General features: G+C 32.0%; 3 protein-coding genes across 4 annotated transcripts; all 3 read left to right on the plus strand.

Moving 5' to 3' along the window:
- Window positions 1-830: 830 nt before the first annotated feature.
- Window positions 831-4,800, plus strand: LOC120189535 (vesicle transport protein USE1-like). The gene is made up of 8 exons (XM_039192798.1): window positions 831-990; window positions 2,555-2,647; window positions 2,847-2,914; window positions 3,128-3,200; window positions 3,460-3,572; window positions 3,669-3,773; window positions 3,958-4,057; window positions 4,563-4,800. Exons 2-8 carry the CDS (start codon window positions 2,564-2,566, stop codon window positions 4,737-4,739), a joined length of 720 nt encoding a protein of 239 aa, XP_039048729.1. The 5' UTR covers window positions 831-990; window positions 2,555-2,563; the 3' UTR covers window positions 4,740-4,800.
- An 8,424-nt stretch (window positions 4,801-13,224) lies between these two features.
- On the plus strand, window positions 13,225-14,157 carry LOC120189536 (protein LIGHT-DEPENDENT SHORT HYPOCOTYLS 4-like). The gene has a single exon (XM_039192799.1). The coding sequence runs from the start codon at window positions 13,364-13,366 to the stop codon at window positions 13,964-13,966; it is 603 nt and encodes a 200-aa protein (XP_039048730.1). The 5' UTR covers window positions 13,225-13,363; the 3' UTR covers window positions 13,967-14,157.
- Window positions 14,158-18,932: 4,775 nt separating this feature from the next.
- LOC120189534 (probable methyltransferase PMT3) lies at window positions 18,933-23,296 on the plus strand. Of its 2 annotated transcripts, XM_039192795.1 has the most exons (8): window positions 18,933-19,171; window positions 19,992-20,465; window positions 20,586-20,750; window positions 20,841-21,023; window positions 21,243-21,837; window positions 22,088-22,200; window positions 22,322-22,542; window positions 22,789-23,107. In XM_039192795.1, the coding sequence occupies exons 2-8, from the start codon at window positions 20,202-20,204 to the stop codon at window positions 23,105-23,107; spliced, it is 1,860 nt and encodes a 619-aa protein (XP_039048726.1). In that variant the 5' UTR covers window positions 18,933-19,171; window positions 19,992-20,201. The 2 variants fall into 2 exon arrangements, with proteins under 2 accessions (XP_039048726.1, XP_039048727.1); XM_039192796.1 differs by lacking the exon at window positions 18,933-19,171 and having other exon boundaries at window positions 20,202-20,465; window positions 22,789-23,296.
- Window positions 23,297-25,142: the final 1,846 nt, after the last annotated feature.

Raw genomic sequence — 25,142 nt, forward strand, 5'->3', positions numbered from 1 at the left:
ACTAATAAAACATACAAACAACATATATAAATAATAAGCTGACTGCTCAAAAGAAAAGACGGGAAAAATAATCTTCCTGATACAAACAACATATATAAATAATAATATTCGTTAATTTATTTTATAATTTTTATTAATTACCTTCTTTTAAGCACAAACTCGACGACATAATGTAAACGAAGGGTCAATCTACAAAATACAACTCAAATGATTTTGGGATTAGATTTTATCATATCTCAGTTGAAAATTTAACGTCCAGGTTAGACAATCGTAATTTTTTAACAAAAAAAATGATGAGTTTGGAACATATGAATGGTCATGTGACCATTTTGAAACTTTTAATAGTTGAGTAACTAAATAGAATAATTCACTATAATCGAGAAACCATTTATGTATTTTATGACCTGATCAGAACGATACCCGACTTGAAGTCTATCCGAACCTAAATTAACCTGATATTTAATTGATTTGAATGCATACTATTTTAACATGAACTGATCTAAAATAAAATTAACTAGAGTAAATTTAGGAGTTTGAAGATTTAGGTCGGTTTCATTTTTGGATTTGATGGATAGGCCTAAACATAATTTAGTACTTACAATAACAATCATGCCTCTTTTTATAACAATTATATCACTCAATTATAACTAAAAAGTTGATGCTTGTCGCTCAATAACATACGGATCTATTTGTTGCAATCAATAAAGATAGTGATCTATTTATAATATTTTAAAATATAATGTTCCATTTATAATCTTTCTAATAACTGGGTGACTTGTATAATTTAACAAAAAAAAACTCCTTTTTGAATGATGTTATCAAGGAAAAATAAAATAGAATAAAAAATTTAGAGAAATCAGATCGAAAGAAGAAGGCCGCGTTACTCACCGGCGAGAGAGAGTGATCGAAAAGCCATAAGAAAAGTAGAGAACAAGGGGAGCTTCCGCTATCTCAATCCAAAACCAAGTCAAAATTCTTAACCTGCTGCAGGTATTTCTTGAACTTGGCTTTACTCCTCTTATGCTCTGATCAACCTGTCTTTGCTTACCTCGAAATCTTTGATAAAATTATGCAAAATGAAACCTCATTTTTGTGTGGTTTTTCTTGCTTATTTTCAATTCCCATTCCCATGTTTGTTTTTCTGTTTTCGGCACCAAACGCTTTTTGGGTTCTTTCTAATGTATGTGGGACGTAGTCTTTTTTGTTCTGGGAAGAACCCAGGATTGGGGAACGAACATTGCAGCTTTATTATGTTTCTATTTGGACCTATTGATTAATGTCTCAAACTCAAATATCTTTGTTTGGCGATCATTCTGTATTTGCACGACTAATTCCATTTCCTCAATGAACTTTGGGTAATGGGATTTGTGAAGGTTGATGTTTACCTGTTTGATTGCGACATTGTTTTTTGATGTTCATTCAATACATGTTGCTTAATTTGTTCTCTAATCGTTTCCTATACATATTTGAACATGATTCTGGTGATATAGCCCTCCAAGAGTGTTCCAAATATATGGCCAAACATTGAAATAAATAAAGATGACCTAGTAGTAGTTGGACAAATGCTGTATCTGATATACTTGCGCCCAAGTTTGAGTGGCACAACATTGAATTACTAAATTAAGTGTCATTATCAAACAAAAGTTTTATTTATAATAGGACAAACTCAAGTTAGATCCATTTAATCATTAGTGTACATCTGTGCCGTCTTTTGCTCAGCAAGTTTCAAACCCTGATGCAGTTAATGAATGGTCTTATAGTGTTCGGTCTTCGAATGCTTAGTGACCGGAGAGAACAATACAATGTCCATAGAAATTCTGTAAACCAGGCATTTCTGAATAGAGACTGCTAGCAAAAGTTAATTGAATTGTTTTCTGTAGTCCGATTTTAACTTCTTCCTTTTTGTCAATTTAATGTTATTTTCTTGTAAAATTTTACTTGCTCAAATAATTTCCCATTTCTGATGGTGAAGCCAGAGACGGGTATTGCCTCCCTTTGAGACCAACCAATAATGGATAGTAGCTATAAAATGCAGTGCTGGTTGTCAACCTAAAAATTGGAGGAACAATTACCATTTATGATGAACATTATTTCTTCATTTTGGTTGAACTACATCAATTGCACTTTGATATTGAGTTAACTGCAATTTACAATAAGCCGTTAGGGAATCAGTTGGTGCTTTTGATCTGAAAAATATGAGACTTACGCTATAATATATATAAGAGTGGGTGCATGAAAATAGAAAATAAACTTTGGTCTATTTTCCTGTATTTCTTGCCTCTTATTGGATTATAGTTTGTCATGGCCAAATCTGGTTCTTTGAACTAGGAAATATGTACAAACATGTCAAACTAAAATTTCAGATTAGAGACGATTTGGAAATGTGATCCATTGGTTAACTTGACTGTACGGGACTCATTGTTTCAAATCATCAGGTTAACAGGCTGGATATGTTGCTGATGTACACTGATGATTGATGAATAAATTGTTCATTGATTGTTTCTCTGATAATTAGTTTTTTATATCAATTATTTGAAATTTGGTTACAAAGCAGGGCATAGATATGGGAAAGAGTAAAACAGAAGTGAATTTTCAAAGGTTGCTTGCAGCTGCACCCCAACAAAAAAATCATTCTAAACTCGTACATGTATGTCTTCTCATGTTTCAACTCTATCGTTAATTATATAGCATTTGATGCCAATTTTGCTTCCATGTCTTTCATTGCTCTCTGACTGGTTTTCTTCCCCGGAGTTATTTTTTCAATATCCCTTCTATCTATATATATAGTTTTTTCCTTTTGAATCCAGGAATGATGTAAAGAATTCAACTCTTTTTTTCATTTGCAGTATGTTGCTACTTTGAGAGAACTTTTAGAACAGTTAGCTGAAGAGAGAACGCCAGAAGGTTTACCTAGGTTGATTCTTTCTTCTCTTTTATGCTTTACTTTGATTCAGTTGCTACTTGGATGTAACTTTTAATTTGTTACAGAACACAATGATATAAACAAAAAGATTTTTTTGGCTAATTGATTCCTCTTTACTTCTCTCACACAACAGATTTAATTGTTTTCTTTCCATGACAGCTTAAAGCTTGTTAACTTTTCAATTTTAATTTGTTTTCTTCCTAGACTTTCAAGTGCTGTGGTCAATGATTATTCGAAAAAGATCGAGGATATTGCTTCAGAATTAAGTACCCCACTGGTGTGTTTCTATGTTCTTTAAGGTTTATCTTATCATGATTTAAGAAATACCTGGATTTGTAAGAAGGAAATAAAAAAAATAATAGCATGGGGCTTTCAATTATATAGGCAGTAAAGCTTTTCCTTCCATGGTCATGTCAGTTTGTATAACTTATGCTTGTCTTCGTGTGCGTGGGTGTTTCATGTGCGTCCTCTGACTCGTGATTCTTATTCATAGAGGATGTAATTGTCAATCATTATTTTATATGGTTAATTTGTAGCCTGAAATTAAGGTATCCGAGGAGCCTGTCACTGGAAGTTCTTTTAAGCAGAGTCCTAAATCAGATACAGAAAGCCACATGCCTTCCTCTCCAGGATTAAGAAGGAGAGTTGTGTAAGTGAATCTTTAGTACTGAGGATAACTGTAGTTCATATTAGCTCTTGAATTTTATCATAAATATGGTTGTGATTGCTTTGATCCGTTGATCAGGCCTATCTCAAACATCAAAGAGAGAACTCATGACACCACCGAGGCTGATACATCCGCCCCTATCAAACTTGATGCTGCAGCAGAAGCGCACATACAGAAGCACAAGTATCATTTTTTATTGCTATTACATAATTGATACTTAAGAGTTAAAATTATGCTTTGTCCTTGACACAAGATCCCCTCTGCTGGAAACCTGAATGATGATAAGCTTGAAATTGAATACATCCCATGTTAATTTGGGTTTGTTTTGCTGTTTATGGCTGTTAATTTATATTCTCCTCCAAAACAGAAAGCTTCAAGAGGATTTAACCGATGAGATGGTTGGACTGGCACAGCAACTTAAAGAGCGTAGTCTCATTATGAGCAGGTCCTTGGAGAACACTGAAAAGGTGAAGTTCACTTGTATATTTTTAATTTTTATTCCATGATTTCCAATTGATTTTGTACTCTTGATAAGGCATACCATTTGTCAAATTTTATGATGAGCTTAGAGTCAAATTTCTCCTCAGAAGGTGTTATGAGGGTCCTCTTTACTGGATTCATGTCTGGATTTGGTCACATTGTATTGATTTCTAATGGGTGGGATTATCTTGATTCAGATTTATAACAAAATAGGTCTTTCTAAGGAATAACTAGCATGGTGACTAGGTATAAAAGGTATGGCTTGACATAGTGATGCGATGTTTTTCGTATTTAACTCCTCCATTGGAACTTTGTATCTAAGCATCTATAGACTATTTGATCAAGTCTCGAGTTCTAAACCCGAGGTTGTTTTTCTGATGCACTGCCTGGCATATATATGTATTTTACGAGTTAGAAAGATAGAATCATCTTGCTTTTAATGTTTGTTTACCACTGTGTCTTGTATTATAGACTAATTATGGTGTAGTGCAGATACTCGATTCCACCGAAACAGCTATTGAGCAGAGTCTTGCTACGACTGGACATACTAATGTCCGTGCAATGAAGATATATTCTGAAACCTCTAAGACTACATGTTTCCAATGGCTGCTGATGTTAGCCATGACATGTGTTTTCATCATGGTTGTACTTCTGATTCGTGTAACATAAAATAGTTCTTGAAAATGATAACCCACCACAGAAAAACCATGAGGTAAATGCTTTTCATGTTCTAACAAATGTGTTGCATGTAGGTTTTACTGGCTATATATATTTGTAGAATTGAGGATGAGTACTGGCGATTATAACGTTTTGTAGTCTGTTGATGATGATAATTAACATTCAATTCTTTTCCGATATCACTGTACTCGATAACGCCATCGGCAATCATAAGTGACCAGTAAATTAACTTTCATTTGTCTTTTCAGTGCATGTGGGAGTGAGTTCTGCATAAATGTGAATCGCCTTGAAAATGCAGTATCCCGTGTCACTCAGACTCAATTCGGGCTTATAATAATTTGCTAACCTCCTAATGAAACAATGCGGTAAAATACACACATGGTAATTGCTTATTTTGTTTTAGGGTGAAGTATAATCGTTTTAGGTTTTAAAGATATAATAGGCCGTTCACAGAAGATAATTTGTTTATTTTGTATTAGAAATACCAATATTATATATAAATATATGTAACAACCGATAAAAGTTGTCCTCAAATACTTGAAATACCTTAATCTGAAATTTAGAGTTACCAATTGATTGCCACCTAAGCCCAAATGTTATATTTGATCATTAGGATGTTTATATGGGTTAAACTATGGCATTTTCTATTGCCATTGTTATATTTAAGATTTAATCTTAATCTTTTATTTTGATGTAATTTGATGTTTTATTCTTATAATTAAACACCATTAATTCTTTCAGCCAAGATGATTTCCTAAATAGACTTCCCTTCATGATGAGTAAAGTACACAAGAGGTTGTTAAAAAAAGTACACAAGAGGTCATTAAATTATGCTCAGATAATTATTTTGATCACTAAACTTTTAAAATTTATAAAATAATCATTAAATTTATTGAATGATTACAAAATACTTATTAAATTTATCGATTTTTTAAACTTATTTTAACATCGCAATAATCATTTTGTAATTTTTAAAAATTTAGCGACTTAAATAATTATTTGAATATAGTTTAATGATCTTTGATAATATATATATATTATGCATACATTTATACTATCATCTCTTACATTATATATACATACGAGGTTCATACATAGCAAGATTTATATCAAAACAAATTTAAAGAAACGAAGACACGATGTATGTCTGAGGACTCATATTTTTTTTATATCTTTTTGTAGAGTATCAATATCCAAATAAAAGATATCGATACTATACCTTATCAAGCTTGCCAAAAAAGTTTTAGTAATTATATTTGGTATCTATACTTAAACATGGATATCGATATCTATATCAAATATCAGTACGAGAGTATTGATACTTGAATGATTTAATGAATTTTCTAAAAACATCAACCCTTGAAAGATATCAATATGTGGAGAGGGATTAAGGGTATCAATACTCAAGCTAATATCAATATGTATGAATGAGTATTAGTACTTATTTTTATTTTCCAAGCATCGAGCCTTCAATGGATATCAATATAATATAGATTAGTACATATACCCAACTCTGAGTTTAGATACTATAGTTACAAGTATCTATACTCATACATGTAATTGCCTAATTTGCTGTATAGTTTTTCCCTGACTTTATAAAATCACTTTTCTGCCCATGTAAAGATGAATTGGTTGCATATACCTTGTGTGTGTTGTAATATTTTTATGACTACGAATACTTGGAATGCCAATATGTTGTGTAAAGAAGTATATTTGATTAATAGGGACTAGAAATTAGATATTCATATCGATATATCATGTTCATGTCATTTTATCATATCATACCACGTTTTCATTAATTTTTTCGTATCACATTTGTATTCTATAATCGTATCCTAATCTAAAATCATTATGCTTGAAGCATAATAATCTACGTTTAACATAGTTTAATGCTTCACTAGTACTTATAAATTAGATATATGGGGAGCACGACAAGGACTCATTTTAGCAAAATCACCAGGCACAACAAAGTTAATCATGAAAATGGATGAAAAATAGACGGTCGATATCCTTAGCGATGAGAAAACGGAAGAACACCCAAGCGACGTATTGATAGACGATTGCAAGGAACTTCTAAGAGAAGGATGAGTTTATGAAGTTAGACATAGCTGACGTGAAGGAAAGAATTACCCAGATAGATTGGCAAATATGGCTATTGACCAAGCGGAGGACTTCACCTTTTTATCGATCCCGCCAGAGGCGTTAATACCGCTTACAAGGGCCGACGCTAGAGGAGATGGCACGTTGAGATTGTAGAGTACTGCTAATTCCTGCTATTGACCAAATAATATATTGGGTCACCTCCTTAATGTCTATTTGCCCAAAAAGACAAGGGCAAGAAGTACTTTACGCCTTATATTCATGTCTTTACTCATCAAATTTCCTGGGAAAGGCTACACCCAATTGGAATTTCGACTCAACATTAAGTGACTATTACTTACCATTTACGATTTCAATTAATGAAAGCTGATAATATAATAAATTATATCATGTCACTTCATTTATAACACCCCAAACATGGTCACTATATAATGGACCTTATATAATGGACCTAAAGTGTCACTTCGAGTCGTCGAAATAACTGTTAAATTCAAAATCTTTTTTTTTTAAATGTAAACTCGATACCTATCATAAAATATCAGAAGTATTATGAAATGTTTATACAAATTAGAGCCATGTGATAATTTGATATAGATAAAAACAACATAATAACAATAGATTTTACATACTATACACAAATTAAGATTCTATGAATATATATACCCACTAAAGAAATTGATTTGTACTTTGGAATAAAGATACTAAATATTTTGTAGTGACGATATTCTTCGAACAAATTCAAACTACTGACATATAAACCAAAATATATGAACACTGAGTTAACAAAGTTCAGTGGTATACGTCTACTTCATTATACTACTTGTAGTTCATAAACATAAACATACTCGATAGTATAGGCAAATAAGCATAACTCTAAACATGTAATGTCATCCAAGGTAACATGCTACTCAACACCAACTATTATTCACGTAATAGAATTCTTACATACTGGTATAACCTAGCCCCAGTTATAAAATCAATATACATAATGACCACAATAGCACATAATGAACACATATGAACAATAATATTAACACCCGGTATTACATAGTAGTTAAGTAGTCAAAATAAAGTATCTTAATATTACATAACTTCAGTAATGATTCACACTAGTAAATTCTGGCTGGTTGATCTCCCATAGTATCGGACATGATGGAAGGAAATATAATCAAATCAAATTCAGATTTATAAAATAATGATAATTCAAATAATAAATATCTAAATATTATTATTTACATCAAACTATAAATTCACCTGTGTATAGAAGTTGAAATACCAAAAATTATAATATCTAAATCCAAAATAATAGCATTAGAATTTGTACTATATATTCTCGGGAGAGTCCAAAATACAACTTGTTAATATAAGACTAAAAAATGACACAATCGATTATAACAAAAATATTATAAAAACATATTTTTTAGGTTGGAAATAGTAACAGTTTAGGTTGAAAACTAAAATGTTATATTCTTCATAAATGCTTCGATTACAACAAAAAAAGTTATAAATTGTGTTACTTTTTCGATTATAAATCTTAAACCCACCGCAATATAATTTTTTTAATTACAAATAAAAATATTATAAATTGTATAACTTTTAAAATTAGATATGATAATATTTTAAATTAAAAATTACCTCAAATTAATCTCACTCGAATTTCCGAAAACTAATTTGGTATGCTAAGTAGATGAATGTTTATAATTAATTTGTATGGCTCCCCACATCAACTGTTAGGCATTTTACAAGACACTGTTACTTTATAGACTTATGCTTTCAGGTTGATGCAAATTGAATGTTATTGCCCAATTGGAGTCAGTGAAGGGCATTGTAGTCATTTACAAAAGGTGCTGTCAATCAGTGGAAACCAAGAAGAAGAAAAAGGCGAAGAAACAAAATCATGTTATTCCCTCATGTTTTTAACCCTTTACCTTTATAATGTCTCCATCTATCATCTTTCTCTCTATATATTTTTAGATCTTATTATATATCATGTTGATATGTTTTTTTAATGGAAAATTCTAAGGGACAACAATTTAACTTAAAATTAAGGATCGATATGGATGGACACAATCGAAAATATTATAAAAATATAATATTTTCGATTGATTGCATCCTAAAATATTAATTTTTTTAACATTACAATCAATCGAATTAGATTGTCGTAGAATAAAATTATCTATTTTTTTCATGAACATAAATTATTGAACATATTAGATTTTATATATGTTGATAATATCATGGTTACCTCACAAAACCGGGCTAGCAATGAACCGACTGAAAACCGGTAAAATCGGGGTGAACCGGCTGAAAACCGACAAAACCAATTTGAACAACCGATTCACTTTTTTTCTTTTAAAAAAAAAATTAAACCAAACGACGTCGTTTGTTCAACGAGCCAAGTCAAATTCGAGTATTGTTGAGCTCGACTCGAACTCGAAAACTTTAAAAGTAAGCTCAACTCGACTCAAAAACTCACGAGCTAAAAATTATCAAGTTCAACTCGAACTCGAAATATAATATTAAAACTTGAACTTGAAAAGGCTCGAACTCAAAAAAAATTAGAAGTTCGATTGAAGCCTAAAATTTGAGCTCAATTGAAGCAAAAGAATAATTCGCTCTGTGCTCACCAAAAGGCTCCATAATTTTGAATGTCAATTTACCTCTATTATTTATAGAAGTAAGTTGGGATGCTCTTCTATGTTTCTTAGCATGTGGGATTGTTTTGTTCTAATATTTTTACTCTTTAAATTTTTGGGATGCTCTTCTATGTTTCTTAGCCATGTGAGATTGTTTTTAAAAAAAAAATTAAACCAAATGACATCATTTGTTATGATTTTTTTAAGCCCCAATTTTATTTTTTTATTATAATTATATAAATATATTTATTATTTAATATGTTTTACCTTAAATATTATGTTGTAGTTTATTTAAATCATTTTGTTTCACTTGATTTTATGGTTTTTAATTTATATATGTTATGACTTGTGATATTTTTATACCTTTTAATATTGTAAACTTAAAAAAAGTGTTACATATATATTAATATTGCTTTGAATATTATGTAAAATTTTAAAAAATATTATTTTATATAAAATCCGGTTGAACCAGTGAACCAGTACCTTCACCGGTTCAATGTCCGGTCTAGTTTTAAAAACATTGGATAATATTGAAGCCACTAATTTTATTAAAAATAAAAAAATCCAAATTATGATAAAAATTTACAATCACAAATGTAAACTAAAACATATAATAAGAACATTTTCTTATAATCATTAACACAAGAAACCAGTCACTTAAGATCACACAATGACCATACAAGGAAGAGGTTAAAACCCTAACTAAATAAACTCGAATAAAAAGTAGATACAAACATATCTGACAGCATCAACAAATTAACCACAAAAAATGATTAAACTATTGAAAAAACATTGACAAATTCCAAATTAAAATCAAGCGACGTGAGAACTATTCACAAACATAAATTACGTATCCAAATTCAATATGATGGTCCAAAGCAGATAAGATCAATATGATAGCAAATGAACGACATCTTAATCAGTCATGGCGATGTCAACTCTAGTCCTTAGAAAAATCATAAACGAAAATTATGATCAAACGACCGAAAAAGTGTTAAAAGACAGATAAAACATGCCATAAAATAGAAAAAAAAGTATCATAAAGATAGAGTTATTAAAAAATTTAAAAATGAAAAATATACGACATAAAAAAATGAATATCAATAGTCAGCGATCAACACTAAAATTGATGTCACCATCAATTAAAAAGATAAAAGAAAAAAAGACTAACGATGTCACAAGAAAAAAAGATAAACTAGGGTTAAAGACCCAAGAGATTCGAATTTTCCCAATATTACAAAAAAAAGTTAAAAATATATATATATAATGACAACCTGAAACCAACTACCTTTTTATCGAATATTATGAAAAACAATATAAAAAATAACACTCATTTGAGATTTTTTTATCGGATTGACACCATTTTGTGTCGCGTAGGTGAAATGTGTGCTACGTAAAAAGCACTTATCAGAAAGTATTTTTGTAGGAAGCATCTTTTGATGACGTGGTAGAAGTCAATCAGAACTTCTAAAGATTGGGCAAAATGAAATAAAGAAAAAAAAAGGGTTAAAATATACAAAGAAAAAATATACGATTTTTTCCAGAAATAATAAATGTGCACAATGTGTATCTTCAACAAGTATTTACATGAGCAAGAGTCGGATCGAGTGACGATAATGACACTTGTGTATTAGTCTTGCCTTCAAACACTCAATTAATGCATGTTTAAAATGTTATATTTAAACACTTGGAAAAAAAATTTATATCCAAACGATGTGAAATTTGATAAACTCGTAGTTAAACATGTTAACTTTGAATTGTCCAAGACAAATCATGAACTTATCAAATCAAGTTTTAAATTTTATCAATTGTTGTCTTAAATACTTAGGACCCAAGTATTAAAATTGTATTTTACTGTCATATTAACATGAGTTTAATTAAATTTAGGACTTATATTTGACAGCTAAAAAGTTAGCATGTTTAACCACAAGCTTCTCAAATCTAACATTGTATAGATATAATTTTTTTCAAGTGTTCAAATATATCCTTTTAAATATGTATTAATTAAGTGATTGAAGATAAAAATGATATAGGTGTGTCACCATTAGTGCCGGCTCATATTTGTGTTCGTGCAAATATGTGTCCAGACACAAACTATGCACGGTTATTCTTTTTGGACAAAATCCATATAATACTTTTATATTTTTAACTAACATTTTTCTTTATTTTTATTTTAACTCGATCTATGTTCATATTATTGTCACGTAAGTAAAAGATGCTTTATGTAAAACGTTTTTAAAGATACATTCCACGCAACGCATATTTACTATGCATAACAACAAAAATCAGTTTAAAGAATAATTTAATATATATTATCTTTCAGAGTAATATTTGAATAAAAAATCCGAAACCCTAATCACATATTTATTATTATAGTGCGAGATTGACTATTCTTGTTTGTAGCTTGAATAACATATACTAGTAATATTTCTCCTTTTATGCAAGTGTTTAAACCTTTTAACCTTTCCACAATAAGACAAAAGTTATTTAGAGTTACTCATTTACCATTGCCAGTCTCAGTCTGAGCCCGTGATGGAACTGAGAGTTCACTTGCCCCATTTTTTTCTGCGAAATAAACTTACAGTTAAACATGACAAAACACTGCCCTAGCTTTAAAATGTTTTTTTTTTTTTTAAACAGCAAAACAATGTTGGGAAGAGGGAAAGCCCGCCATATTAGTACACATCATAAGCCTTTCAAGTTTTCTAGGATTGATCAAACAGATAAAAAGGAAAGGGACTGTCCAGGCCCCAGTTGGTGCTTAATTTCCCCTATATGCCTGACCAAACTATTCTTTTCTCCTCTCTGTTACTGTTTAGGTTTAATTTTGCTTTCAATCCCTCTACTCTTTCAACTTTTAAAAGTTATTTCCTTTGCTTTTAAATTTGAGTTTAATCATTGTGTTTAAATTTGATCGGATAATGGTTTACAAAGAATGGGCTTGTATGAGGTGTTGAAGAAATTATTCTTTCAACTGAGATATGTAGAAAGACGGTCAGACCACCTGACGTCTTTGAGAAGTTGTCTGAAAGACACAACATCTTCCCTAAGCTGCATGTAGTCTGAGCACCAACCTTAGCAGAGTACCAACCTAGAAAATGTTGTCACTCAAGTGTCTTTTCAAAGACATCAAGTGGTTCGATCGTTTTTTCTTAGGCACTATTCATTATATCGTAGTTGAGAAAATAATTTACCTTGTACTCCTTATGAGCCATTCTTTTTTCTCGTTGTATTATCTAAGGAATTTTTTTCTTGTATTTCTATTATTTAAAAATTAAATTCCAATACTATAAAAAAAATAATTTCTAATGCATAATATTATTAATTGATCTTATTGTATTTAATTTTTGTTGAAGTTGAACTCATTATGTGATCTTAGTAATAAAAGAGAATGTTGTTCTCCTTAGAAGATTTAGGTTTGAGCAGTTGCATTTTTAGATCATGTACATTGTCAATATGTTAAGAAAGATTATGAACAAATACTACTTTATAATCATCTCAAACTATTTAAAAAAATAATTGTTTGAAGTTAAATTTATAAAAAATAGTCTAAATTTTAAAAGTTCAAAGAACATAGCAAGATTAAAATTTCAAAGATATGAACAAGTATAAGGACCGGGAGAACAATTAATCCTAGCATTTATTATCCTCGTCAATCTTCTTCTTCAAACTCCTATATCAACAAAACCCATCTCTTAATGTCTCACCTTCAACTTCAAGTCATTCTCTGCTGAAAAATCACCACTTGTTTTCAAAGACTTTTTTTTATCTGTTTTCTTTCATTTCTATTGAAAACTTTGTGTTTGAATCTACTCTCTCTTTTGTTTTTCAGGTTTATCTAAATTCTGAAAACCATTTTCTGCTTTTCATATATCTTACATGGATTCTCTTCAGAATTTCGAAACCTCAAATTTCCCCGCAAGTCTTTCCATGTCCACCATCAACAACGCCGATACCAACAACACAAACCCCTCGCCGGCGGCGGCCGCCATCGTCTCCTTCTCATCCTCTCCCTCTTCTTCGTCCACTTCTCCTTCCACCCTCAGCCGCTACGAGAACCAAAAACGCCGTGACTGGGACACTTTCGGGCAATATCTCCGTAACCACCGCCCTCCTCTCTCCCTCTCACGCTGCAGCGGCGCCCACGTTCTGGAATTCCTCCGCTACCTTGACCAGTTCGGGAAAACCAAAATCCACACTCCACTCTGCCCTTTCTTTGGTCACCCTAACCCTCCAGCTCCATGCCCTTGCCCCCTCCGCCAAGCTTGGGGAAGCCTCGATGCTCTCATCGGACGCCTCAGAGCCGCCTTTGAGGAACACGGCGGCAGGCCTGAAGCAAACCCTTTTGGAGCTAGAGCTGTTAGGCTCTACCTACATGAGGTTCGTGATTCGCAGTCCAAAGCAAGAGGCATAAGTTACGAGAAGAAGAAAAGAAAGCGACCACCGCAAGTGCCTCAGCCACCTCCCTCTTCCACCTCTTAAATGGAAATCAAAACCAGTAAGTTCAAAATAAGTACGAAAACTGAAAACAGATGTGATCAGATCATCATCCAGCTGCATGGGGTTTTTTCTTCTTCCAATATTATTCTATCTTAATTACTTTAATATGCAATATGGGATCTTATTGTCTTAAAAACTATTGCTCTCTCCATTAATGGATATTACCCTACAAATTAAGATCTACGTGACTTAACATCTCAAATTGTCATTGATAAGTACATTTGATAAGCCATTTATGACAACTTAAGATTTTCAGATCAAAGTTGTCTTTTCTTGTAGCTTGCCCCTCCAAGATCATCCATGGGGAAACTGGCAAATCAATCTGCAGGCACCAAAAAGGGTGTGCAAAGAATCATGTGTCAGTTGTTTCAAAAGAAGCATTTCTGTTTTAGTATCATTTATGTTCTTTACTTCTTTCCTTCATTAGCTAATGTAACTGTAGTTTACATCTTTTAAAAATCTGGGAATGAGAAGATTTCATGTTTTCGACAGCTAAAATCCCATTAGTCTAACTGCAAGATTGATGCATGCAGGAAGTAGGTTGAGTAGTCTAAAGCTGTTTGCCTGATTCACATATATTGGCCAAATCCATCTCCCATTTCTCCAATCTGCCTCATCTGTTCCCCCAAGGGAAGATATTTATTTTTTATTTATTTTATTTATCAAGTGTAAATCCATTGTCACATGAACCCTAATAAATAGTGAAACTTGTTGCTTGACTTCTTTATTAAACCCAAACTTGATTAAATCATATTAACCCTAATCGTATTTTAGGTTGCATTGGGTTTATCATTATTACGGTAATAACATGTATTATTGCTGTCATCGTGAATATCGGAGTGATATAATAATGATTTCAGACTATATTATTATCGTTATATAATCGTTATTTCGATAATAAATTCCTATTTAAATCCATGCTAACTATTCTTCCATGGACTAATACAATTTGTCTATTTGGAAACGTGCTTGCTTTTGTTGTTAAGTTTCATGAATCCTTGATTGCCATTTTTCCCCTCTCTTTGTTGATTCTTCACTGGTGTTTGGCTTCCATGATAAATTCAGAAAAATTCTCGGCATTCAATTGTTGTCTATATTAATGATTATCTATTTTACGAGTGATTGCAAGATAATATATATGTGAAATTTTTTTAACCATTTAATAATAAACATTTTAATCTCTACGGACATCGTGATCAAATTCAAAGATATCAATGGATAATAATCCATCCTTTAACTTTTTAAGTTTTCTTGTATAAATATAAGTCGACTATTAAATTAGGAAAAAATAGATTATTTCATGATATATGCCAAAGGATTTTATATTATTTACTGACGGTTGGATTTACTATACCTATCAATATTACTAAGCTGAAACTTTATAAGAGACTATTTTTTTACTAGACCTGGACATCATTATATGATATATTTAAGATTCTGTTGGGACCAAATCTGACTGCATTTTGTATTTTGTGATGCATATTTATATAACATGTATAATAGTTAGGATAGAATATTGAGAGAAATTAATTATTTAAAATTAAAAAAATAATAACGACCATTAAATATTTAATTTTAAAAATTAATAATAAAACAAATTTTCATAAACGATGGCTGTTGTTTGTTCCTGAAATTAAATTTAGATGATTAAATCAATTTTTAAATATAAATAATTAAATGTATTGATTTATTTAGAATTGTAGTTAAATAACGAAGATAAATTTTATTATTATATAAATTTAAAAAACTGCTATGTCATTAATTTTATTAATCAATTAATGATCGATAATTTAATTAATTAAATTATGTAAAGCTTGTATTTTTAATGAATAATATTTATTTAATAATTAAAATATAATCGATATCATAATTTAGTGATTAAATAAATTGTTTTGTTTTCCGATGTTTATACTTGTGGAGCTGAATTTGGTTCTCTAACATGTAATTATGTAAACTACATTTATTTTAAAAATTTTGACGCTTTAACAAATTGAGTGTTTATTTATTTAGTTATTCTATTTTATTTTAGTTTCTTTATTTTGATAAGGTGAAGCAATATTTATTATGTTTAGGAAGAGTCCAAAATATAATTTGTCAATATAATGTTAAAAATGATATAATTTGACTATAACCGAAAATTTTATTAAGATTCTAATTATTTTAGGTTAGATAGGGTAATATAGATTGAAACCGAAAATATTACTTTTCTTTCACAATGATTTTAGTTGTAATCAAAATTATTTCAAAATATATAATTTTTTTAGGTAGTAAACTCTAAACCCTCGTAATGTAATTTTTTCGATCGTAACCGAAAATGTTACAAATTGTATAATTTTTTTAATTGAACAAAATAATATTTTAATATAAAAATAATATTAAGGTCAGTAGGTCACAAGGAGAGATGATCATGAGCACTGCTAAGCAATTACTTTTTGCAGTGGTACCCAATCGAGTGATGGGGAGCAATCAGTTTCGATAATATAATAAAAAGGGAAAGGTAAAGAAGTTGAAGGTATTTCATCTAAGGCACCAGAACTTCAATATTATGACAAGGTAACAATTGAGTCATACCAAAGCAGAATTATACACATAGTGATGCCTCAACATCAAAGCATAGCGCTACTATAAAAAAATCAAAGTTATTCATGTCAGATAGACCACCTCCATCATTTCCACAAAGGTTTGCTAAACAGAGGCAAGATCAATAGTTTAATAAGTTCTTAGATGTTTTAAAGAAATTGCAAACTAACATACCTTTGGTTGAAGCATTATAACAGATGTTGAATTACACAAAGTTCATGAAGGATATCTTATTAAAAAGAACGAGGTTGAGCGAATTTGAGAATGTCGCATTGACTGAAGGATGCACAAGAATGATGCAAAATAAATTACCCCATAAGTTGAAAGATCCGAGGAGCTTTACCATGGTTTGCATAATTGGGAATCAACAAGTGGAGAAGGCTTTTTTTTTTAAGGACGGGTATAAATTTGATGTCAATCAAGGTATTTAGACAACTTGGCATTGGAGAAGCACGATCGAACACTACCACACTTCATTTGCCCAACTGATCATTTGTTTACCCTAAAGGTAAAATTGAAAATGTGTTGGTAGAGGTAGAAAATTTCCTTTTCCCTACAACCTTTAGCATTCTTGACTACGAAGTAGATAAGGAAGTTTCCATTATTTTGGGCAGACATTTCCTTTCAACATGGAGAACATTAATAGATGTTCATGAAGGGGAATTAATCATGCATGTTAATGATCAACATGTCACTTCTAATGTTTTCAAAGCATTGTACAACTTATATGATAGTGAAGAATGTAACATGTCGGAATCAATTCTGAAAACGTCAATAGCGGAGTATTGCTACTGAACTGAGAGTTGCCAAAGCAATACAGACATGCTTGCTGCTCATGGAAGCTCTGAAGAAGTTTTGTCTTTATCAGGATCTGTTGCACAATAAGCATGGCCAAAGCAACAACCAAATCATTGGAGCTATCTGAATGACTTTACATACCATTAAAGCCATCTCTGGAAGAACTACCACATTTAGAGCTTAAACCGCTACCAAATCATTTGAAGTATGCTTATTTAAGAGTTGGAGACACATTGTTTGTTATCATTTTTGCAAACTTATGTGCACAATAAGAGTAGAAATTGCTGGAGGTCTTAAAGCAATGTAGGGAGGCTATTGGGTGTACGATTGTCGATATCAAAGGAATTAACCTTGCATTTTACAAGCATAAAATCTTGTTTGAATTTTATTACAGTAATTTAATAGAGAAACATCGTCGTTTGAATCCTGTAATGAAGGAATTTGTTAAGAAAGAAGTCATTAAATGACTTGATGCTAGAATGATTTACCCAATTTCCAATAGTTAGTGTGTGAGACCAATTCATTCCATGCCTAAAAAGGGAGGGATTCCGTGATTAAAAATTAACCCAATGAACTATTCTCTACTCAAACAAGAAAAGATCATTTCCTTCTTCCTGTTATTGATCAAATGTTGGATCGATTAATTGGGAATGAGTACTATGTTTTTTGGATGTGTATTCGGTTATAATTAAATTGTCATAGATCCAAAAACCTAACGAAAAATTACTTTCACATGTCTTTATAGTTCATTTGTCCCTTGTTGGATACCTTTTGAAATGTGTAATGCTCAACAACGTTCCAACAATACACGATGGTCATTGTTCATGACATTATTGAGGTAATATTGGAGGTTTTATAAATGAAATTTTATTTAATCTTGAAAAAATATTGTAGTGTTGTGAAGAAATTATTCTTTTTCTTAATTGGGAGAAGTGTTATTTTACGGTACAAGAATGAATTGTGTTATGACACAAAGTTTTTTCCAAAGACATTAAATTCAATCGTGTCAAGGTTGAGGTATTTAAAAGTTCCCCCATGAATCAATGTAAAAGGCACTGGAAATTTCCTTAGACACGCATTGTTATTTCAGTGGGTTTATCAATCAAGACTAAAATACATTACTTATTTGATCGTACATTTGTATTATTTAAAAAGTATTTTTTTTAAATAATTTGAGATGATTATAAGTTAGTTTATATTTATAATTTTTTTAATTATTGATAATGTATACATAACTTACAGATATAATTGTTCGAACTCAAAATATCTAAAATATTAATACTCTTCTTAATTACTTAAACTACTTGATGAGTATATTTAATTTTTTTAATAAAATTATTTAAAAAGATTAAATAAAAAATTATCGCAAATAACCATGTCATTTTATTTTATTAGGTTAGTTTCCACGAACAGTCGAACTGTCGAAGCCGAGTTTTATGATTTCCAAACACGACAGCCGACACCCGTAACCATATTTTATTTTCATTTTCAAGGAGGAAAAAAAATTCATTTTTGCATCAACTTCTAATCCAATCTTGAAACGATAAATCTAGATTCTTCAAGCAACGATAACGTAACTCTCCCTCTCAGTTCATACATGCCTACAGCATCTATTAATCCTTCCCCTCCTCCCTTAAAATAGCAAACCACGAAAAAACAGCAGGAAAAAAAGATTCTTTGAGATCTAAATTCCCTCTCCCCTCTTTTCCTTGCTCTGCTTCTGGCTCTACATTTAGGGGTATAACCAACAGTATCTTTTTCTTAGATCTCATTTAGAATTGCTCGTTTCGTTTCATTGATTGAATCCCAGTAAGGCTTGTTCCTTCTAAGCTTTTTTATTTTGAATATGTATGGTTTTCCACTGAAATTTTGTTATCGTTTCTTTTATGGAGATCTGATTTACGGGTTTTGCTTGTTTTTGCGGTATTGGTTCAATCTCATTTTCTTATCTTTGCCGCGAAAATGTTAGTCTTTTCGTTTCCTTTGGAATCAAAGTTTCATTCTTGGTGGTTTAATTTGGTATAGCTTTGAATTTCTTAACGTAAAGCTGAAATTTGGATTTGGGTTGAGCTTTTAACGTGATCTGTTTATCTATACATTCCAGTTACGAAGTAGCTGTCGTTTTCATGTTTCCCATTGTTTCAATTCAGTTAAAAAAAAGCATTGGTTTCTTGCTTTTAGTGCTTTTTTCATGGATCAATCCTTTTCATTGCTTGGCTGTCAATCAACTGGTTACAAGTGTCGGCAGTTGGCTTCATTAGCGTAATCGTTTCCCTTTGTTTTTTTTCTTCTTATCCTACCTTTTAATCATGTAATATATTTTTTATCATGGGGTTTTTTTAAAACTATTAATATGGGTCTGAATTGTTAATCAAGTTTAATGCTTGCTTTTGAAATATCTTGTTGAACCTTCTGCAGTACCCTGTTTTGGGCCAATAGTAAATAATTGATGCTCTTTCCCCAGAGCAATTAGGCATCCTTATTAGACTTGTTGAGGCTTGAAGATGGCATAAGTTGAGGCTTTTTAGACTTAGTGATTTAACAAGTAGATTCACTTGCATATGTTATTGATGATTTGAAGTAATAATAATATGATCGTTTAAACTTGACTTTTCTTGTCTGTTTACAGGATTGATACGTTATCCTCGGTGTTTCTTTTCGCGAAGTCGAAGTAGTTTGTGTTGTTCATTCTACTGAATAGACTCTGATGCTAGCAACAAAACAGGTTTACTTTGAATATAAAATTTGAGCTGAGATAGACTAGGATAAGGAGATCTGTGCTGTGACAATATAGAGCACAACTGAAAACAGTTGTGAAGAGTTGTATTACTAAAGAAGGATGAGGGGAAGATCTGATGCAGGCCAAAAGAAGAGATTAACCGCCGCTCTATGTGTTGTGGCAATCTTTCTTTGTTTTCTGTATGTATATTATGGATCTTCAAGCCGTGGTGCTGCAGCTCTAGAATACGGCAGCATATCTTTGAGAAAACTTGGATCATCTTATTTGGTTAGAGATGATGAAACTGATGGCAAGCAATATGAATCTTCAACAAAATTTGGGATGGACGAAGGAGAAGAAGCTGTTGTGCCAAAAACTTTCCCTGTAAGTTTTCAATTGTCGAATCATTTCTATGCAACTTTACCATTCAGTTTGTAATTCCCATGCACTTCATCCCTTGCTTAGTTGCCTTGTCTTGTAATATATCTCTTTATGACTTTGAAGGTTTGTGATGATCGTCATTCAGAATTAATTCCCTGCTTAGACAGGCATCTGATATACCAAATGAGATTAAAACTGGACTTATCTGTGATGGAACACTACGAACGCCACTGCCCTCCTCCTGAAAGGAGATACAATTGCTTGATTCCTCCTCCTCCAGGATACAAGGTACAGTCAGAAAGCTGACAATCAGATTTTCGCTGCCATATACTGTTATACCGATGGTAACAATCATGTTATGTTCATGTGAAACTACAGATCCCAATTAAGTGGCCTCAAAGCAGAGATGAAGTATGGAAGGCAAATATTCCCCATACACACCTTGCACATGAGAAGTCTGACCAGAACTGGATGGTTGTAAAAGGTGAAAAGATTGTGTTTCCTGGGGGAGGAACCCATTTTCACTATGGAGCCGACAAGTATATTGCTTCGATTGCAAATGTAAGATCGCCAATGTCTACTGATTTTGGCTTGAAAGAAATCTTTTGACACGATAAATAATCTTGAACATCTACTAAAGAAATGGTCATATGTGTCTATGTATGAGTTTTCTTCATCATGTTTTCACTCCTTTTACTGTTCGGAATGGATTCTTAGAATGATTGAACTTCTCAAACCTCTGTAGAAACAATAACACTTCTATGTTTTTTGAATTGGCAGATGCTCAACTTTTCGCACGACAATTTAAATAATGAAGGAAGAATACGAACTGTTCTCGATGTTGGTTGTGGTGTCGCAAGTTTTGGAGCGTATCTTCTTTCTTCTGATATTATAGCAATTTCATTAGCACCCAATGATGTGCATCAAAACCAAATCCAATTTGCCCTTGAAAGAGGAATTCCCGCATATCTTGGTGTTCTAGGGACTAAAAGACTCCCTTACCCAAGCAGATCATTTGAACTTGCTCACTGTTCTCGCTGTAGGATTGATTGGCTTCAAAGGGACGGGATTCTTCTTCTTGAGCTAGACCGGTTACTTAGACCCGGAGGCTATTTTGCCTATTCATCCCCAGAAGCTTATGCTCAAGACGAAGAGGATCTTCGCATATGGAGAGAGATGAGTGCCCTTGTGGGACGTATGTGTTGGAGAATAGCTGCAAAGAGGAACCAAACTGTCATTTGGCAAAAACCTTTAACAAATGATTGTTATATGGAAAGAGAACATGGTACAAAACCACCTCTCTGCCGCTCTGATGATGATCCAGATGCTGTATGGGGTGTGCCAATGGAAGCTTGTATCACTCCTTATTCTGACCGTGAGTATCTTTTCCCCCTCTTTTAGTTGATATTAAATAAATTTTGGTCTTCTGCTTCCATTTTTTTTAACTAGTGCATTCATTCTGCACGTGTATTCTTCTTTAATCTTTCAATTCATAGAATATAAAATTGTTTCTCGTCGTCTATATTTTGTATTAAAAATTAGAAAGATCCTTTTAGTTTTTTTTGCTTTGAAAGGTTAAACCTTTAAATTTTATGTTAACTTAAACTTCTGTTTGTCTCTATCAGATGTGCAAAAGGCCAAGGGGAGTGGATTGGCTACTTGGCCAGCCAGATTGACGTCTCCTCCTCCCAGACTTGCTGATTTTGGTTATTCAAGTGAAACATTCAAAAAAGACACGGTATTGAACGCGGCATTGCTTCATCTGTGCCTTTATTTGTGAAAATTTTCTTGTGCTTGAATTTTAATTTATGCAGCAATGACATAGATGTAGTCACTAATATAGCTTTGCAATTGTGCAGGAAATTTGGCGTCATCGGGTTGAAAGCTATTGGGATCTCTTGAGTCCAAAGATTGAGGTTGACACTCTGAGAAATTTGATGGACATGAAAGCAAACTTAGGATCATTTGCAGCTGCTCTTAAAAGTAAGAATGTTTGGGTGATGAATGTTGTCCCGGAGGATGGACCAAACACACTTAAAGTGATATATGACAGAGGCCTGATAGGCACTACTCATAACTGGTATGCACAAATTAACTTAGAAATCTGCAAATGTGAATTTTCGTTAATTTTTTTTTCTTCGATTTGCATTTTTCGTCTCCCATTCCTTTTTTTCCTACTATACTACCATCATTCTCGTTAGCACAAGTTAGGGACAGAGAGAAACGATTATTAGTGGAAGGAGTACAATATGTCTGATGAAAGGCAAACTTCAACATATCCTCGAACCTCATGATTTCGTGTTTATTTGTTTGGTCATTTTGGCAGGTGTGAAGCCTTTTCCACGTATCCTCGAACCTACGATTTACTCCATGCTTGGACTGTCTTTTCTGATATTGAGAAGAAAGGCTGCAGTGGTGAGGATTTATTACTCGAAATGGATCGTATCCTCCGTCCCAGTGGTTTTGTAATCATCCGGGACAAACAACCGACGATAGATTTCGTAAAGAAGTATTTATCGGCTCTGCACTGGGAAGCAGTGGCAACAGCTGATGCGGGTGGCGATTCAGACAGTAAAAGGGATGTTGTGTTTATCGTCCAAAAGAAATTGTGGCTGACAAGTGAAAGCCTTGGGAATTCCGAATAGAATTATTTCAACCTTTACAGTTATGCAGCACCAAAGAGATTAAGGTAAACAAATACTAAAATGCTGAAAACAGTTTGATTTTGTAGCATTAAACAATGATTCACATTATTATTCTTTTACCCTTTTTTTTCATTTTTTTGTTATGAATTTACTTGGCAAGTCATAAACTGGTCATGGTGACTATTATTCAATTTTTGTTTCTGTATTTTGGTGCTGTTCAAAGTTACTCCGTGTCTAATAATTACCATTTACACGTAATATGTACAAGTAAACTACACAAATTGCACTAATGTTTGAGTAAATTTTCGTTTTCTCTATTGAAGTTTAAAAGTAATAAATTGGTTACTAACGTTATTGATTTATAACAAATCGATACCGTTAACAACTGTTATTGTAGGTGACGAAAAGTTAATGTGACGTTAAATGTTGACTTGACATTGTTTGACCACCATTTTGACCTATATATCTCTCCCATCTTCACTCTCCCTTTTCACACTTTTTTTTTAACTCATCATAAATCATCATTTTTAATCTTCCCTTTTCAATCTCCACACTTTGAACGTGCACAGGCAACATTGCTCCCATAGCAAAAACAAAAAAATCATGCTCCAGTTGAGGGACGAACATTTCATCATCCCACTGCTCTGTTTTTTGCTACGACATATAAAACTGAGAGTTGACTAACCATATAAAACTGGAACTGCTTCGAAGCTTGAGAAACATAAGAAGAGAGTGGATTTCCAAAATTTAAGAAAGTAACTTGGGGTGAGAATCTTTTTCACTAAATGCCTTTTAAGTAATGGTTCGCTTCCAAAGCTATTGTCTTAACAGGTGAATTCATTTTCAGTTGCATTCTTTTCCTTTGGCAGAACATACCAAAACAATTTGCCAAAAGATATTTCAAGCAAAGTGGGGAAATCACTCTGAGAGTTTCAAATGGGAAGACTTGGACTATGAACTACAAAAGAAATGTAACAAAACCCAAACTTCTTAGAAACAAGTAGAGAGAATTCATGCTGGAAAATGACTTGAAAGTTGGAGACATCAGTGTCTTTGAACTAATCATGAAAAATGAAAAATTGTTGGAAGTTACCACTCTTTCAGTTTATGATATTGCAAGTAGGTTTTAATCCTTATAAGAGTGCTTCATAAATTGATCCCTAAATTTAACAAGGAAATACGAGATGGGAACCTCTGTTTTTGTTATGACAAATTTTTGCTTAGCATCAGCGGACTGTTTGCTGAAGCTTTCAATCTTCTTCTTGTTGATAGCTGTATCAAATTTTGCCCTTGAAGAACCATCTTGGCCACTGTTCTTCACCTTAACTAATTTGACTTCGGTCTGTGGCCATTTTTGCTCCCAAATTTCAATTTAGAGAGGAGAAACAAAAATGATAAAGCTAGAGAGCTGTGGGATGAGTAATGGTAGGCCGGAGTGACTTTTTTGTTGTTCCTCTAGACTAACGTATGTATTAAGCGTGAAGATTGAAGAGGAAAGTCTAAAAATAATGGGTGTTGAGGAGTTAAAAGAAGTGTAGAGAGGGAAAGTGGAGATGGAAGATAAAGATAGTTTAAAATGGTGGTAAAAAGATGTCAAGTCAGCTATTAACGTGCCACGTCAATTTTTTTCACTTATATTAACGATTGTTAATAATAAATGACCAATTTGTGATACATTGATAACGTTAGTGATCAATTTATTATTTTAAAAATTTTAGTAAAAAATAAAAATTTACTCAAATATTAATGTTCATTTATGTAATTTACCCTATATATAATGTTGAAGTGCATAATCAATGTCCAACATCAAAGTCGTCCATTATCCTTAACAAAAAATCATATCCGTCACAAAATAAATCAGGAAAAAAAATATCATATCCATCAAAATTTTAGTTTTTCACCCAAAGTCGAGTAATCACGTCCTTTTTCAATCAAATTTAAAGACAATGTAGACATATATTAAATTATGTAAATCGGATAATTTTTCAAGTTAAAATGTAAAAAAGATATCATTAGTGATAAATTTTATTCAATT

This window comes from Hibiscus syriacus, unplaced genomic scaffold (genome assembly GCF_006381635.1).
Source record: "Hibiscus syriacus cultivar Baekdansim isolate YM2019G1 unplaced genomic scaffold, ASM638163v2 tig00116958_pilon, whole genome shotgun sequence".
Taxonomy (NCBI): Eukaryota; Viridiplantae; Streptophyta; class Magnoliopsida; order Malvales; family Malvaceae; genus Hibiscus; species Hibiscus syriacus.

Coding starts and splice junctions, on each gene's coding strand:
- LOC120189535 (XM_039192798.1), top strand. CDS start 2,564: ATGGGAAAGAGTAAAACAGAAGTGAATTTTCAAAGGTTGCTTGCAGCT. Junction 2,915..3,127: donor ACGCCAGAAGGTTTACCTAG/GTTGATTCTTTC, acceptor TTTTCTTCCTAG/ACTTTCAAGTGCTGTGGTCA. Junction 3,774..3,957: donor GCGCACATACAGAAGCACAA/GTATCATTTTTT, acceptor CCTCCAAAACAG/AAAGCTTCAAGAGGATTTAA.
- LOC120189536 (XM_039192799.1), top strand. CDS start 13,364: ATGGATTCTCTTCAGAATTTCGAAACCTCAAATTTCCCCGCAAGTCTT.
- LOC120189534 (XM_039192795.1), top strand. CDS start 20,202: ATGAGGGGAAGATCTGATGCAGGCCAAAAGAAGAGATTAACCGCCGCT. Junction 20,466..20,585: donor TTGTGCCAAAAACTTTCCCT/GTAAGTTTTCAA, acceptor ATGACTTTGAAG/GTTTGTGATGATCGTCATTC. Junction 21,024..21,242: donor ATATTGCTTCGATTGCAAAT/GTAAGATCGCCA, acceptor TTGAATTGGCAG/ATGCTCAACTTTTCGCACGA.